This window comes from Tamandua tetradactyla, chromosome 12 (assembly GCF_023851605.1).
Source record: "Tamandua tetradactyla isolate mTamTet1 chromosome 12, mTamTet1.pri, whole genome shotgun sequence".
In the NCBI taxonomy this organism is placed as follows: domain Eukaryota; kingdom Metazoa; phylum Chordata; class Mammalia; order Pilosa; family Myrmecophagidae; genus Tamandua; species Tamandua tetradactyla.
This window is the reverse complement of record NC_135338.1, coordinates 81,322,687-81,340,212: the sequence shown is the minus strand read 5'-3', so window position 1 is coordinate 81,340,212 and position 17,526 is coordinate 81,322,687. Positions and strand designations below refer to the sequence as shown.

Here is a 17,526-nt window from a genome sequence, read left to right as displayed (position 1 = left end):
TTTATAATACAATTGCCCTAAATATTACCACTACACACACTGAGAACTATATCATTGTTATAAATTTTGTTTTTACTTTTTAAATGACAAGGATAAGTTATACTTGTCTTCCATAAAAACAAACTCAGTGTCTACAAATTTACATTTACTCAATATCCAATCATCCACAAATTTTAGATGTTCACAGATTCACCTAGTTAACACTACCTCATGCATTATATATTCCAAGCATCTGTATATTTGTGATATCCAAATGATATTTGCTTCTCATCTCTTCTATTATATTTGGGAGTCTGACAAAAATCCTGATATGCCTCTTTGCTCATCCTCTGGGATCTATATCCCTTTCCCTTTTTTTTTTTGATTCACGCATATGTTCTTTTGTAAGTATTTATATTCACTTCACATTGCACTTTTCCAAAATGTACTAAACTTCTTGGTAGTAGGCTTGTATTCATTTTAGACATTCCCCTAGGAATGTTCTAGTGCCTAAGTAATAGATAACTACAAATTGACTGCCCTCTCCATGTCTACTTATTTAAAAAGTAATTTGTGTATTTACGTACCCATCAGATAAGCATTAAGTTTTCCACAAAACTACGTATTCATATATCCAGCACTAGACCCCAAAACACCTTGCCCCTAAGGTATACATAAAAATCAGTTTTCTAGAACTACAAAAATTTTGAGGCCAAACTCCTTAAACCTTAAACAGTTCAGTCTAGAAAAGCTGGCCCCAAACAACCTGAAAAACAGCTTTGTTCTAAATATTTGATTGTTAGCTGTTCTTTTAAAATTTGTTTACCTATCCCACCACCACACATACATACACATGCCTTTCACACAGCTGATATACTGTATTCAATTACCACATTTCAGAACAGGAATAATTTATTTCTATGAATATAATTTTTAAAAGAATGTTCCCTAAGAATATAGTAATCAAGGTTTTTCCAAATCAGAGGAAAAGTTCAGTGATTAACAAATATACATGTAATATACACACATTTATTGACTGATTCATTAATAATCTTTCTGTCATTCATATTTTAGATTTGAACATTTAAGTAATGACAGCATTCCAGGATTCAATGCTATAGTATATTTTGATAGTACTTTCTAAGGACTTTTCAGATCTATTAATTTATTTTCCGACAAATATAAGTCAAGCTTGCTCCAATTCCACAAGAACGCCATCACAGTCTTTAGGATGAAGAAAGATCACTGGTTTTCCATGTGCTCCTATTTTGACCTCTTCACTTAGAATATGGATCTTCTTTTTTTTCAAGTCCATCATGGCTGCATTTATATTATCCACCTTGAGAAAAGGAAATAAATAAAAACACATTTGAGATCTTGAAAATACTGAGCTATATTATCTTATGTACTTTGAAGTTTCTTTGAAGAAACTTTGAGTTTGTTTGCTCATTAAGTTTATCTCCTCTGCCACTGGGCAGGATCATTCTTAAAGTAGCACAAAAAATAAGCCTAAACTTTCCAGAGTGAAAAAAAGTTGCTAAAATTTCCTAAGTTAGCAATTGCAAAGTTTAAAATTGTTTACTATTTAGTATACATTTCCCCTTATAATCTAAATCATGTATTCTACATTTTATAATACTTTCTTCTAGCAATATTAATTGGTGACACTGGGCAAACTGGTTTTTGTTCAAAGCCTTGGATTCCTCATGAGGTTTACTGGATAAATTGCCTAAAGAATAAAATGAGGTAACAGATGAGAAGCCCTTAGCACATAGTAAGTATTCAACAAATATGAGTGCTCCTCTGATCTCAAAATCTCTTCCTCCCCAACCATCTAATTATCACCTTTAAGATTAAAACTTCATATTAAATAAAAATCACTATTAACCTGTCATCAAAATGTTAACCTCTAACACCCACAAGCAAAATTTTTTAACTTCACAACTTTCTTCTAAAGCATTTCTATATGCTTCATATTTACTGCAGACTAGGAAAGGAGAAAATATGTCTCTGTGTGCTTAATGGAGGAAACGATCTCCTCTATATTGCAAAATCACTTCTTAGACTGAGAATCTAGTAAATGGACATAAAAGATGACATGAATCCCCACATTCTGAAGCAGTCTTAAAACAACACGGAGTTTAAGGAGTTAATTTTATTCAAAACATTAAAAAAATAAATAATTAACACCAACGCACTCAATATATAGATTTAATGTATGCTAATATTTTTACAATCTTATTTTAAAAGAGCCAAGGATTATAAAAGTGGTCAAGTGAATGATAAACATACTAGATATTACTATAGATGAACTATGATTTCCTCATTCATTGTACATTTTCCTTGTATGTTATAGTGTTGTTGTGTTTTTAAACCTATACTATAGGTTTGATTTAGCAGCTAAATCAAATTCATCCTCAGACTATGATCCTGGCTCGTTTCTTCTTATCTAATACTACAGCTGGCCCATTCTCATCTTCTTAAGAATAGGATTTTCCTCCTGAAGGCTTACCTTTTTCTATCTGAATATAATGAATTTTATTCTATTGAATTTGACCTTTTTCTATTTTCCCAATGTTGCTCTAAATTCAAAGTCTCTCCATTTTAAAATAGTTTAAAAATCATACAGTGCATGAAAATTCAAACATAAAATAAAGATACACACCCCTTGACTATTACTTAATACCACTTCCCCCCCCCACCCAGAGGTAACTATGGTCCTAAGTTTGATATTATGTTCTTCCAAGCCTCTTAAAATATATTTACAATTATTACATATGTATCTAATATATATGTCATCATCCTCTGTATACATTATGCATATATGTCATTTTACTTAATATATCAGCATTTTTTCATTCAGTATGTTTACATTCTTTTTAAACTACTATAAGTACTGTACAGAAATAGAAAAGTTGACCTAATCATTCCCCAACTAATAGACATTTAGGTTATAAAGAAGGGACCCTAGACTTTTCTTCCTGGTAGATGCTTAACTGGTCTCCTCTGTTTTGTTCATTTGAACAAAGGAGAACATGGTAATCAGTTTGAGGGCTGGTGGTAAACCTGGGGACTGGTGGAGTTTAAAAATATGAAAAATATGAAAGCAAAATAAAAAGATATGGGACACAGATTGAAATGTTCCAACAAAGTTGAAATTCAAGAAGAAAAGATAGAGTGTCAGCAGCAATATTTAAAGAGATAATAATTCATAATTTTCCACAGTTGAAAAAGGATATGAGTACTCAAACTAAAAGTCTACTTGAGACTCAAGCAGGATAAAGATAAATCAATACCTGTAAAAAATGACAGCGAAACTGAATACCATCAAGGATACAGAGAAAATTTTAAGAGTTCTCAGAGAAAAACAATGTATTACCTACAACTGAGCTGACAACAAATTCACTTTGGTGTTCTACACATATTCTACAACAATGCTTTGCCTATAATTCGTGTGCAATAAACATTTTTAAATATTAAAAAGGATATTATAAACAATATTCTATCAATGAATTTGAAAGTATGTGAAATTACCAAATTCTTAGAAAAATATGGCTTATTAAAATGAACTGAAATAGGAAAAAAATGCCTTGAAAACTCCTATAAATATTAAGAAAATTGAATCAGTAGTCCAAAATCTTCCTTGACCAAACACCCCAGGACCAGATAGCTTCAAAAAACAAGATCTAGCAAACTATCTAGAAATAAGTACTTCAAATTATACAGTGAAAAAGTGGGAACACTCCTATTGGGGAATAAATCGTGTCCCCACAAAAGGCATGTTCAGGTACCCAGACCTGATCCTGTGGGTATAAAAACCATCTGTAAACAGGACCTGTGAAGATGTTATTAGTTCAGGTGTACCCAAACTGAATGAGGATGCTGTAATCCAATGAGGCTGCAGTCCTAATAATAAGAATGGAAACTGGACACAGAAGCTGCAAGTCAACACAATGTGGAAAGAGAAGGATACGTGCTGTCTTGTGCATGGCCATCTGACAGAAAAGCCACGGAACCCCAAAGACTGCCAGCCAGCCAGAAGACACCAACCTTAGGAAGAAGGAAGTCTTCTAATCTCTCAGACCCGAGTCAGTCAATTCCTGTATTAAGCAAATGATTGTATGGTATTTCTACCAGCAGGTAGGAAACAAAAATAGTCTCCAACCCAGTTCAGAAGACTGGCATAACCTTGACAATTAAGAACAAATACTAGGACAATGATTTCAATAAAGGAATTTTAAATTAAATTTAAATTACATTAAATTTAAAAGCCACTGCTTAATCCAATCAAATTATTAGTTTCATAATTTTCAAACCATTTAAAAGTTTCCCTTTTTAAAAAAGTTCTTAAAAATTTTTAGATTCTATATTCTCTTTTTTAGGGGAGTTGTAGGATTACAGAAAAGTCATGCAAAGAGTAGAGCGTCCCCCAAAAGTCCCCCTTAACAAATAGTTTTCCCTATTATCATTTTGCATTAGTGTGGTGGTGCCTCTCTTACAACTGATGAAACATTATAACTATATTATTAACCATAGTTCACAGTTTACATTAGGGTTCACTCTTTGTCTGGTACAATCCTACATGTTTTTTTTTCCTAGTAACTTATACACAACATAAAATTTCCCATTTTGTCCACTCTCAAATCTAAAATTCGTAAGTGTTGATTACTTTCATCAAGTTATGCCTCAATTGCCATCATCCTAAACAGAGACCTGTGCCAATTAAACATCAACTACCCATTCCCCACCTGTACTCAGAACCTGTGTTCCAGTTCCTGACTTTATGAATTTGTATATTTTGCTTATTTCATATAAAGAGATCATAGGGCATTTGTCCTTTGTGTCTGGCTTACTGCACTACACATGGTGTCTTCAAGGTTCATTCATAATGTCACATACATTTTTTTTACAAGTCAAATAATATCTACTGTATGTATATTCCATCCATCCATTTTGTTTATCCATCCATCTGTTAATAGACACTTGGGTTGCTTCCACCTTTCAGTAATTGTGAATAATGCCACTGTGAACCTTGGTGCGCAAATATCCTTTGAGTCCCTGCTTTCAATTATTTGGGGTACATACTTAGAAGTGGGGTTGCTGGAACATATAGTAATTTTATATTTAATTTACTGAGCAACTGCTAAACTCTTTTGCATAGTAGTTGTACAATTTTATGTTCTCAGCAACAATGTATGAGTGTTCCTATTTCTCAAAATCTTCTCTAACACTTTTTCCCCCATTTTTATAATAGTAGCCATGCTAGTTAGTGGATGTGAAATGGTATCTCATCACAGGTTTGATCTACATTTCCCTGATGGCTAGTGATGTTGAGCATCTTTTTATGTGCACATTAGCTATTTGTGTATCTTCAAGTCATTTTCCCAGTTTTAATTGGATTGTTAAGCTTTTTGTTGTTGAGTTGTAGCAGTCCTTTATATATTGTGGCTATTAAACCCTTATCAGATATATAATTTCCAAATATCTTCTCTCATTCTGAAGGTTGTTTTTTTATGTTCATGATGGAGTCTTAAAGTTTTCAATTTCAGTGAAGTTTTATCTATTTATTTCACCTGCCCATGCTTTTGGTACAAAATCTAAGAAACCAGTGCTTGACACATGGTCCTGAAGGTGTTTCTGTTTTCTTCTAGGTGGTTTTTAGTTTTGGTTTTATATTTTGGTCTTTGACCCATTTTAAGTTAATTTTTGTATATGATGTATGGTAGGGCTCCATCTTCATTCTTTTGCATATGGCTAGCCAGTTCTCAAAGTACCACATGTTGAAAAAACTATTCTTTCCTCACTAAGTAGACTTGGCATCCTTGTCAAAAACTGATTGGCCATAATTCTAAGGGTTTATTTATGAACTCTCAAGGTAATTCCATTCTTCTATATGTCTGTTCTTGTGTCAGTAACATAGTTTTGTTTACTGTCGCTTTGTAGTAAGTTTTGAAATCAGAAAGTATACATCCTCCAACTTTGTTCATTTTCAGGATGGTTTTGGCTTTTTGCAACCCCTTATACTTATACTGGAATTAAAAAAAAACCTTTTGCTTTGAATACATTCAAATCCCATACAAAGAACTCTAACATACTCCAACCCCACCCCTCCCACAATACCCACATCAACCAGTTTTAACATTTTACACAATTGCCATATCCCTTTTTCTATCCTTCCTACCCACCCACCCACCCACTTTTTTTTAAAGATGTGGACTTCCTGATGTTTTATTGAAAATCATTTGTATACCACCAAAATGTATGCATACATATATTATTACATAATACATACAGAAACATTAGTATTGCATGTTTATTTATAGAAGTATAGATCACATATGGATAAAGTACATTTTCAATTTTCTAAGTTCTTCTAAACTCTGTTCTAAAAATTCTATTTTAGAACTCTTGTTCTCCATTTTTTGATCGGCATACCAACAGTAGTAAGGACCCCTTTTGTTTCTATAGCATGCCATAATCATGAAATCACCTAAAAGCTTATCTTCTGTCAATGTAAATGGTAACAGTTTTTCCTTTAGATAAGAGACAAGTTTGGGTAAGACTAGAGAGTTCAGCCTGTTGGTCAGAAGAAAACTATGGAAGTTGTCTCTGTTTGATCAATTCATTTTGGGTGGTAAACACATAACCCACCTGGAATTTCCCATCAAATTTTTAGTGTAAGAACCATCTACAAATAGAATGGGGTCTGGGTTGGTTAGAGTAGTATCATGTAAATCAAAATGTACTGTCACTAATTATCATTTCATAGTCATTTCCCCCTTGTATTAGTATGCTAAAGCTGAAAGAATGCAATATACCAGAAATGGAACAGCTTTTACAAAGGGAATTTAGTAAGTTACAAGTTTACAGTTCTAAGGAAGTGAAAGTATACAAATTAAGGCACCAAGAGGTTACCTTCATTTAAGAAAGGCTGATGTTGTCTGGAACACTTCTCTCAGCTGGGAAAATATGTGCATAGCTGGTGTCTGCTGGTCCTTGTTCCTGGTTCGCTGCTTCCAGCTTCTGACACCAGTAGTTTCCTCTCTAAGCATCTGTGGACCTTCACTCAGTTCCTCTGGGACACAATTCTGGGTTTGGACTTGCTTAGCATCTCATGGGAAGAAGGCACATGGTGATGTCTGCTGGCCTCTGCCCGCGTCTATGCATCTTCTCTCTCTGTGCATCTCTAAACATCCTTTCTCTGAAGTAACTGTTCTCCAAGCATCTGCATCTGCACTGCACTTTCTTCAAAATGCTTCCTGTTTTAAAGGACTCCAGTAGACTAATCAAGAGCCAACTTGAGAGGGTGGAGTCACATCTCCATCTAATCAAAAGGCCACACCACATATCTGTGGAGATAATCTCATCAAATGTTTCCACCCTACAGTGATGAATCAAGATTAAAAGAAACAGCTGCCCCCACAAGATTGAATCAGAATTAAACCATGCCTTTTCTGGGGAACATAACACCTTCAAATCCCTCATTGGGTAAAAGCAGCAGAGTAGCAGAGCTGAGAATACTGCAGCGCCTCAGGTGGGGGGAATTTAAAGTCACAGTGCCTTCTTAGGAATGTAAGAACAATTTGCTGAAGGACAGCTCTTCCTCAAGAATGGGGGGAGGAGGGATAGCTGAGCACTGACCATGGCTTTTGATTAGCTAATTTGAAAATCTGGGTCCTGCTCTGAAGACAGCTATAGTTTCAACCCATCCAGGAGAAAAGGCAGCCAGCATCCTGTTTCAATCCTGTACTGGGCAGGGGTAGAAGCAGGGGTGATTTAGAGACACAAGTGCCTTCTTGCCCAAGAGAAGCTGGCTAGCTGAAGTAGAGATGGAAATTCTTCTTTCTGATGGCAGAAATCACTTCTCTTCTTAAGGCCATCCATGATTGGATGAGACTTGCCTTACTATTAAAGGTAATCTCCTTAGTAGATGTAGTTGTAATCTGCCTTAGATACAATCAACTTACTGATGACTTCAATCCACAAAGTATCCTCAGAGTAACAATCAGACCAGGGCTTGCTTGACCAAACAACTAGACACCATACTCTAGCCAAGATGGCACATGAACTTAATCATCACAGTCCACAGTATCAACTTGGCATACACATCTCCTTAAACCATATTTAATCTCTAACTAAAAACAGTAAGTCATATTTCTGCCTAATAATACTCAACTCTCCTATGTACAATCGGAAATAAACTTTTTCCACAGAAGAGGCGGTAAGTCCTTGTGCAATATCCACTTCACATCTAATAACTTAATATTAGGGTATAAAGTTAAAACAACTTATGTTATATGCTAAAGGGATAAGACAGGGGAGAAAAAAGATAGTTGATTTATAAACATATACATAACAAGGAAGAAATATTCATAACCATTAAAGTCCTCATTTGCATAACTGGACACATGGTCATAGCTAATATTTATAACTATCTTGTTCTACTACCTTTTCCATATTCCCTTAAACCTCCACAAGTACCTTGTGGAGGTACTTGGTTCTTGGCCTGGTAGGATTACCCAAATCTTCATTTCTGCAGTTTCTGGGCCATTAATTCTGCCTGGATTGGGTTGTCTCAGTTTTTCCATTGACTAATCACAAGACATGGTAGTACTATGAGACACCTTAAGGGACTGTGTTAGTCTTTTCTGCTGGCAGACTAGGCACTCGCTCAGCAGTGGCTATAGACAAGATGGCCTCGGTGAGTGGAAGTCCATATTACTGAGCCCTTGCATAACTTCATCCCTACCATGATGGCCCCTTTGTTCATGAGCCCACTGAGCAATGTCAGGAGTGTTGGGGAGAGAGCCCGATTGATATCCATAGAATAGGTCATCACATTCACTTGATTATTAAAATGTACTCTGCCAAAGTTACCTTCTGGAGAGGAATCACACAGGACACAAACATCTTCACATTTTTTGCCCCCCTTGGAAAGGTGTTTCTACATATTTCTCCCACAGACCTCTTTGTAACCAATGTTGCAACCATGTTCCTTCTTAGTCCCCGACCATCAAGCCAAACATTGGCACAGCCCATGAGTCAGTTTACAAACATACCAGCAGCCACCATTTCTCTTTACAAGCAAAATGAACAAACAGGTACATTGTTCGAAGTTCTGCCAACTGGGAGGATTTCCCTTCACCACTGTCCTTCAGGGATGTCCCAGAAAGGGGCTATAATGTTGCAGCTGTCCAGTTCCAGGTGGTCAGTAAGCCAGGCTCAAGTTTTCTCTTCCCTCATCAACTGATCATAAGGAACTCCCTAAGAGACCATAGCTGTGAACTTGGAAAGAAAACACAGCAGGAGTGGGGGCCATGGACATTGGGGCCACTTCCTCTTGTTACTTATGCGTTCAGGACCTGCTCAAGCCCTATACTGGATATACTACTTCCATTTGATGATGGAGTGCTGCTGTGCACACCTAACTTTTATGGTTTGGTAGGTCAGACAACACCCAGTTCATGATGGGCACCTAAGGTCTCATGGTAATTTAGTGGCCCATGGTTAAGCTTTTGGTTTCTATTAATGCACAATAGCAGGACAAAAACTGTTTCTCAAAAGGAGTGTAGTTATCTACAGAAGATGGCAGGGCTTTCCTCCAAAATTCTAAGGGCCTGCCCTGTGTGTCTACTACAGGTGCCTGTCAAAGACTGAAGACAGAATTCCTATTTCTTCCAGCATTATTGGATCTGCTGGATCACATACCACAAGAGGCAGAGCAACGTGGACCTGTTGCAGAGCCTCCACTTGTTCCAGTCCTCACTCAAAACTAGCAGCTTTTGGATCACCTGGTAAATGGGCTGGAGTAGCACACCCTAATGAGGAATAAGTTCTCTCCACAATCTAAAAGCGGTCAACTAGGCATCGTGCCCCTTTTCTGGTTGTAGGAGGGGCCAAATACAACAACTTACCCTTCACCTTAGAAGGGATTATCTCAACATGCTCCATACCACTAGACACAAGAAATTTTACTAAGGTGGAAGGCCCCTGTATTTTTGTCAAATTTATCTCCCACCCTCTGACAAACAAATGCCTTATCAATAAATCTATCGTAATTGCTACTTCTTGCTCACTAGGTCCAACCAACATGATATCATCAATATAATGGACCAGTGTGCTATCTTGTGGAAAGGAGATGAGCAAGATCCCTGTGGACTAGATTATGTCATACGGCTGGATAGTTCATCTATTCCAGAGGTAGGACAGTAAAGGGGTATCCCAGGTCACCTGAAAGCAAACTATTTCTGCTGGTCCTTACTAAGAGGAATTGAGAAAAAACTATGTGCCAGGTCAACAGTTGCATACCTGCAACTGAGGGACATTTTGATTTGCTCAAGTGTTCTTACTAAGAGGAAGTGAGAAAAAAGTATGTGCCAGTTCAAAAGCTGCATATATGGTACCAGGGAATGCTATGACTTGCTTAAGCAATGATACCACACTGGGAACAGCAGCTATAATTGGAGTCGTCACCTGGTTAAGTTTACCATAATTCACTGTCATCCTCCAAGACCCAACTGTTTTCTGCACAGGCCAAATAGGAGAACTGGATGGATATGTGGTGGGAATCATGACTCCTGAATCCAAGTCCTTGATGGTGCCACTAATTTATAACAGCCCTCTAGGGATGTGGTATTTCTTTTGATTTACTATTTTGCTAGACAGAGGCAGTTCTAATGTCTTCCACTTGCCCTTTTTTACCATAACAGCCTTCAATCTACTAGTTAGGTAACTAATATGGGGAGTCTGCCAGTTGTTGAATATGTCCATCTCAATTTTGCATTCTGGGACTAGGAAAATAACCACAGAATGAGTCCAGGGACCCACTGGACTCAATGTGAGATGGAACTGAGCTACAACTCTACTGGTCACCCGATCTAAATAAACCCTACTCTGACTGGTGGACCACAGTTGCATTTTGGGCCTCTTGGAATTAATGTCACCTTCGATCTAGTGTTTAATAATCCCAAAATATCTGATCATTTCCCTTTCTCCAACACAGTTTTCCTGGGAAAAGGCCTCAGGCCTCCTGGGGGAAAGCTGGGAGGAAAATTAACAATATAAATTACTGGCAGTATATTGAGGTCCTTCCCTTCACTCAAGGGGCTCTTAAATTGTCTCAAGTCTGGGAATTGATTGAAGGGTTATGAATCTCTGTTTTTGTTCATCAAGACAGACTTTTTTCATTTAAACTGTAACTCTTCTGTCCGTACAGATCAAATAAGAATTCAGTAGACAGACTATCTATTTCACTTTTTGGTACCACATGATTTACTGACCAATACCATAGGTCTCTGCAAGTCAGAATATTCTGATTACTGCTTTGACTCTGCTGTCCATTATGGTAGCCATGCCCACCTTGTTTTTTGTTAAGTGCTGCCACATGGCTTCTGTTAACCTGAGATCTGATCATTCTTGCTGTGTTTAAGGATCCAAGTTCAATGACAACAGTTCCCACAGTAATATCTGAGCTACAGGGAAGATCAATCACAGAGCTCTTCAAGAGATGATGCAGTTAGTCTCAAAAATTTTTCCTCACAGGCCTAGTGAAAAGTGTACCCTAGGGACATTCCTAGAGTGGGAAGCAGGACTTGCATGATAAATCTCTCTAAACTCTTGGATCCCTTCATCTACATTATACCAGGGAAGTTTTGGTATTTTGACTTTAGGCAATGTAGGCCACCATTTGGTCCATGCTTCAGCCAACCACCCCAACAAACTGTTGGAGCCCTTTCTAACCCTTCAGGCTACAATACTAAATCCAGACTATCTGCTTTGTGAACCCATATTAATAAATTCAGCCTGATCCAACTTTTTGCTCCAATCCATCATATATCATACCTGAATATCCATTTCCAGACATATTCTATTGATTCTCTCTATGTTAATTGGAAATATCATGCAGTACTTTTGGAGTATAGAATTCTTGCTCATGGGTCACACTTTGTACTTTAACTTTTGGAGCCTGTTGAGACTTCAGTCTAGTTATAGGTCCAGGAGAAAAGAGATGTGTTGGGATGGGTTGAGAGACGAACTAGAAGTGTCTTGCATGCCAACTACCACAGGGCAATCCAGTGCATTTCATTTGGTTTAACAAAACGTTCTAGTTTGCTAGCTGCCAGAATGCAATATACCAAAAGCAGAATGGCTTTTAAAAAAGGGAATTTAGTAAGTTGCTAGTTTATAGTTCTAAGGCCATGAAAATGTCCCAATTAAAGCAAGTCTATAAAAATGTCCAAATTAAGACACCAAGAAGACGTTACCTTCACTCAAGAAAGGCCAATGTTAAGTTCAGGGTTTCTCTCTCAACCGGAAAGGCACATGGTGAACATGGCGATGTCTGCTAGCTTCCTCTCCAGGCTTCTTGTTTCATGAAGCTCCCACAAGGGTGTTCTCCTTCTTCATCTCCAAGGGTCACAGGCTGGTGGACTCTGCCTGATGGCTCTCTCATTGTTCTAAAAAGGGGACTCTCTCCAAAATGTTTCCTCTTGTAAAGGATTCTAGTAAACTAATTAAGACCCACCTGCTGTGGATGGAGTCACCATCTCTAGCTAATCAAGTTAATACTCAGTGGGTGTGTCACATCTCCACGGAGATAACCTATCAAGTTTCCAACCATACTATTGAAAAGGAATTAACAGAAACAGCTGCTCCCACAAGACTGGATCAGGATTAAAACATGGCTTTTCTAGGGTGCATAAATCCCTTCAAGCCAGTACAACAAGATTAATCTCTTCAGACAGAGGTATGAGAGCCATTTTTTCAGGGGAGGTAGTTATAGGTTTATCAGACACAGCAGGGTTAATCTCTTCAGGTAGAGGTTAGATGGCTAATCCAGGGCATGCTGGAGGTACAATGGCAGAGCATTACAGGTTTATTTGGCAAAGAACACTCAGCAGAATCTAATGTTTCAATGTCTTCACTGATAATTATCAACACATATGATCTGTTCCAATTTTCAGGACCCCATTTCTTTCCAATCAGTGCCCTCACTTTAGTAGCAGATACCCTACAATGTTTGGATTCAATTTACCTGGCAACTCAGTAGTGCATACAATGAAACGCTGGGTCTGGTTTTCAGGAGTCTGAAGTCTGCAGTTACATGAATAAGAGTTTGTTTCAGGGCCCATCCTTAAACTGCCATGTCCTTCATTCTGTGCTTAAGCTAGGAATTTGAAGCTTTGAGTTCACTCCTTTCTTTAACAATTATATCCAGCATATTTAGGGACAACTACCCAATATTACTATACTTTTTAAGTCCACAAAACTGTTAAGAGTGTCAAATACAATCTCAACTTGCCTCTGGAAAGCATCTGAGTAGCAGTAACCATGGTGATATTTTGTGTATCTCTATTGCCAATTTATGCCACAGAGGATCAATGCCATCTTCTTCATTGGAAATAGTCATTATTGCCTTTGAATCTAATCAGAATAGAGAAGCAATTCCAAATTCCCTAGAATTAATTCAGAAATCTCAACCTTAAGATTCTATTTCTCAAGATCCACTCCTGGTACGAAATCTGTATTAGTAGGGTTCTGGGGATGATATATAATAATGTAATAACATTATGAGCTTTATTATAGGAATTGGCTCATGTAAATGTGGGGATGGGCAAGTCAAAATTCCATATAGCAGGCTGCAAGTTGGGAACTATGATAAGGTTTTTGATTAATTCCCTGGGAATAGATGGCTGCCTGAAGTAGAGACAGAAATTCTTCATTCTGTAAATTGACATGATCAGTTCTCCTTTTAAGGCCTTCAAGTGGTTAGACAATACTTGTTTCATTGTTAAAAACAATCTCTTTAGTTGACTGTAGATGCAATCAGCCTTAGATGTAATCAACTTACTGACTGTTTAAACCCATGAAATATTTTCAGAGTAACAATCAGGCCAGGGCTTACCTGACCAAGCTGACACATGACCTTAACCATCACAGCATTTTTTTTTTTTATTTCTTCATTTAAGAAAACAAACAATACACTTAGAACCACCAAAAATGGATATCTTAGCTTAACCATAGGCATATTTAAATAAGTGTCCATATAATCATTGTAAAACCTGTGTTTGCACAGGAAGTTTCATAAACCAATTTAAAATCAAGGCAACAAGGAAAAATCTACAAATTCAGATAGCAAAGTTCTTAAGTTCTAAGTATTAAACACTAACTTAGACACCATTTGATCAGCTGTCAAAACTGTGAATGTTCTCAAAAGATCAAGTAGAAAGTTCTAACAAATATCTGCACTGCTATAGTAATGAACTACGTTACTAAATATTTTCTTGGTTTCAGGAAAATATGAAGATACAAGTATTTTTACAATTAACATATGGAAATCTTAACCACCTCAAATAGATTACGTTAATTAGCTTATCCATAGACATATTTAAAAAAAATCCAAGTAATCATCATAAAGCCTGTTTGTACAATATGTTTCATAAACCAATTTAAAATTAAATCAAGGAAGGAAAATTGATATCAGAGCTTCTTAAATACTAAACACTATCTTAAACACCCTTTTATTAACTATCAAAACTGTGTACATTCTCAAAATATCAAGTAAAAAGTTATTACAAATATCAGCTTCGCTACAGTAGTGAGCTGTTACTAAATATTTTCAAATTTTTGATTTCAGGAATTTGTTTTATCTAATATTAATATAACTGCTTATAGTTTTTTTAACCATTTTTTGTTGCAAAATATAACATATATATACAAAGAAAAGAAAGAAAAAAGCAGTAATTTTCAAAGCACACTTCAACAAGCAGCTACAGAACTGTTCCCAGAGTTTGTCATAGGCTACCATGCCCTCATCTCAGATTTCTCTTCTAGCTGCTCCAAAACACTGGTGGCTTTAACAGAGCCATAATAAAGGAATTATACAGTATCTGTTCTTTTCTGTCTGAATTATTTCACTCAACATTATGTCCTCAAGGTTCATCCATGTTATTATATGTTTTGGGACATCATTTCATCTAATTGCTGCATAATATTCCATCGTATATATATACCACATTTTGTTCATCCACTCGTCTGTTGATGGGCACCTGGATTGTCTCCAACTGGGAATAGTGCCGCTATGTACATTGGTGTGCAAATATCTGTTCGTGTCATTGCCCCAACTCTTCTGGGTATATACTGAGTATTGGTATTGCCAGGTCATAGAGCAATTCTATATTTAGTTTTCTAGGGAACTGTGAAACTGACTGCCACAGCAGCTGAACCATTTTACATTACCACCAACAGTGAGTAAGTGTTCCAATTTCTCCACATCCTCTACAACATTTATAGTTGCATGTTTGTTAACAGCAATCATTCTTTTTTTTTTTTTTTTTTTTTTTTTTTTTAAAGGAAAGACAGAGAGAAGGAAGGAAGGATAGAAGGAAGGAAGGAAGGAAGAAAGGGAAACATCTTTAAACATTTTCTTGTTTTATTGTATTTTGTTTTTCCGTTTTTTGTTACATGGGCTGGGGCCGGGAATCGAACCGAGGTCCTCCGGCATAGCAGGCAAGCACTTTGCCCGCTGAGCCACCGCGGCCCGCCCCTCTTTTTTTTTATTAATTAAAAAAAGAATTAACAAAACAATTAGAAATCATTCCATTCTACATGTACAATCAGTAATTCTTAATAACATCACATAGTTGCATATTCATCATTTCTTAGTACATTTGCATCGATTTAGAAAAAGAAATAAAAAGACAACAGAATAAGAATTAAAACAATAATAGAAAGAAAAAAAAACAAAAAAAACAAAAAACCTATACCTCACATGCAGCTTCATTCAGTGTTTTAACATAATTGCATTACAATTGGGTAGTATTGTGCTGTCCATTTCTGAGTTTTTATATCCAGTCCCGTTGTACAGTCTGTATCCCTTCAGCTCCAATTACCCCCCCTTTTTTTTTTTAATTAACGGAAAAAAAGAAGTTAACCCAACATTTAGAAATCATACCATTCTACATATGCAATCAGTAATTCTTAACATCCTCACATAGATGCATGATCATCATTTCTTAGTACATTTGCATCAGTTTAGAAGAACTAGCAACATACCCGAAAAAGATATAGAATGTTAATATAGAGAAAAAAATAAAAGTAATAATAGTAAAATCAAAACAAAACAAAACAAAACAAAACAAAAACCTATACCTCAGATGCAGCTTCATTCAGTGTTTTAACATGATTACTTTACAATTAGGTATTATTGTGCTGTCCATTTTTGAGTTTTTGTATCTAGTCCTGTTACACCGTCTGTACCCCTTCAACTCCAATTGCCCATTATCTTACCCTGTTTCTACCTCCTGCTGGACTCTGTTACCAATGACACATTCCAAATTTATTCTCGAATGTCTGTTCACATCAGTGGGACCATACAGTATTTGTCCTTTAGTTTTTAGCTAGACTCACTCAGCATAATGTTCTCTAGGTCCATCCATGTTATTACATGCTTCATAAGTTTATCCTGTCTTAAAGCTGCATAGTATTCCACCGTATGTATATACCACAGTTTGTTTAGCCACTCTTCTGTTGATGGAGATTTCGGCTGCTTCCATCTCTTTGCAATTGTAAATAATGCTGCTATAAACATTGGTGTGCAAATGTCCGTTTGTGTCTTTGCCCTTAAGTCCTTTGAGTAGATACCCAGCAATGGTATTGCTGGGTCGTATGGCAATTCTATATTCAGCTTTCTGAGGAACCACCAAACTGCCTTGCACAGTGGTTGCACCATTTGACATTCCCACCAACAGTGGATAAGTGTGCCTCTTTGTCCGCATCCTCTCCAGCACTTGTCATTTTCTGTTTTGTTGATAATGGCCATTCTGGTGGGTGTGAGATGATATCTCATTGTGGTTTTGATTTGCATTTCTCTAATGGCCAGGGACATTGAGCATCTCTTCATGTGCCTTTTGGCCATTTGTATTTCCTCTTCTGATAGGTGTCTGTTCAAGTCTTTTCCCATTTTGTAATTGGGTTGGCTGTCTTTTTGTTGTTGAGTTGAACAATCTCTTTATAAATTCTGGATACCAGAACTTTATCTGATATATCATTTCCAAATATTGTCTCCCATTGTGTAGGCTGTCTTTCTACTTTCTTGATGAAGTTCTTTGATGCACAAAAGTGTTTAATTTTGAGGAGCTCCCATTTATTTATTTCCTTCCTCAGTGTTCTTGCTTTAGGTTTAAGGTCCATAAAACCGCCTCCAGTTGTAAAATCCATAAGATATCTCCCAACATTTTCCTCTAACTGTTTTATGGTCTTAGACCTAATGTTTAGATCGTTGATCCACTTTGAGTTAACTTTTGTATAGGGTGTGAGAGATGGGTCTTCTTTCATTCTTTTGCATATGGATATCCAGTTCTCTAGGCACCATTTATTGAAGAGACTGCTCTGTCCCAGGTGAGTTGGCTTGACTGCCTTATCAAAGATCAAATGTCCATAGATGAGAGGGTCTATATCTGAGCACTCTATTCGATTCCATTGGTCGATATATCTATCTTTATGCCAATACCATGCTGTTTTGACCACTGTGGCTTCATAATATGCCTT

General features: G+C 36.7%; 1 protein-coding gene across 1 annotated transcript in view; it reads right to left on the bottom strand.

Moving 5' to 3' along the window:
• Positions 1–873: 873 nt before the first annotated feature.
• The window catches only part of MCEE (methylmalonyl-CoA epimerase), a 53,967-nt gene continuing 37,314 nt past the window's right edge, over positions 874–17,526 (bottom strand). The window contains exon 3 of the mRNA XM_077124009.1: positions 874–1,318. Coding sequence (XP_076980124.1) covers positions 1,166–1,318 — 153 coding nt within the window. The 3' untranslated portion in view covers positions 874–1,165. The remainder of the gene's footprint in view (positions 1,319–17,526) is intronic.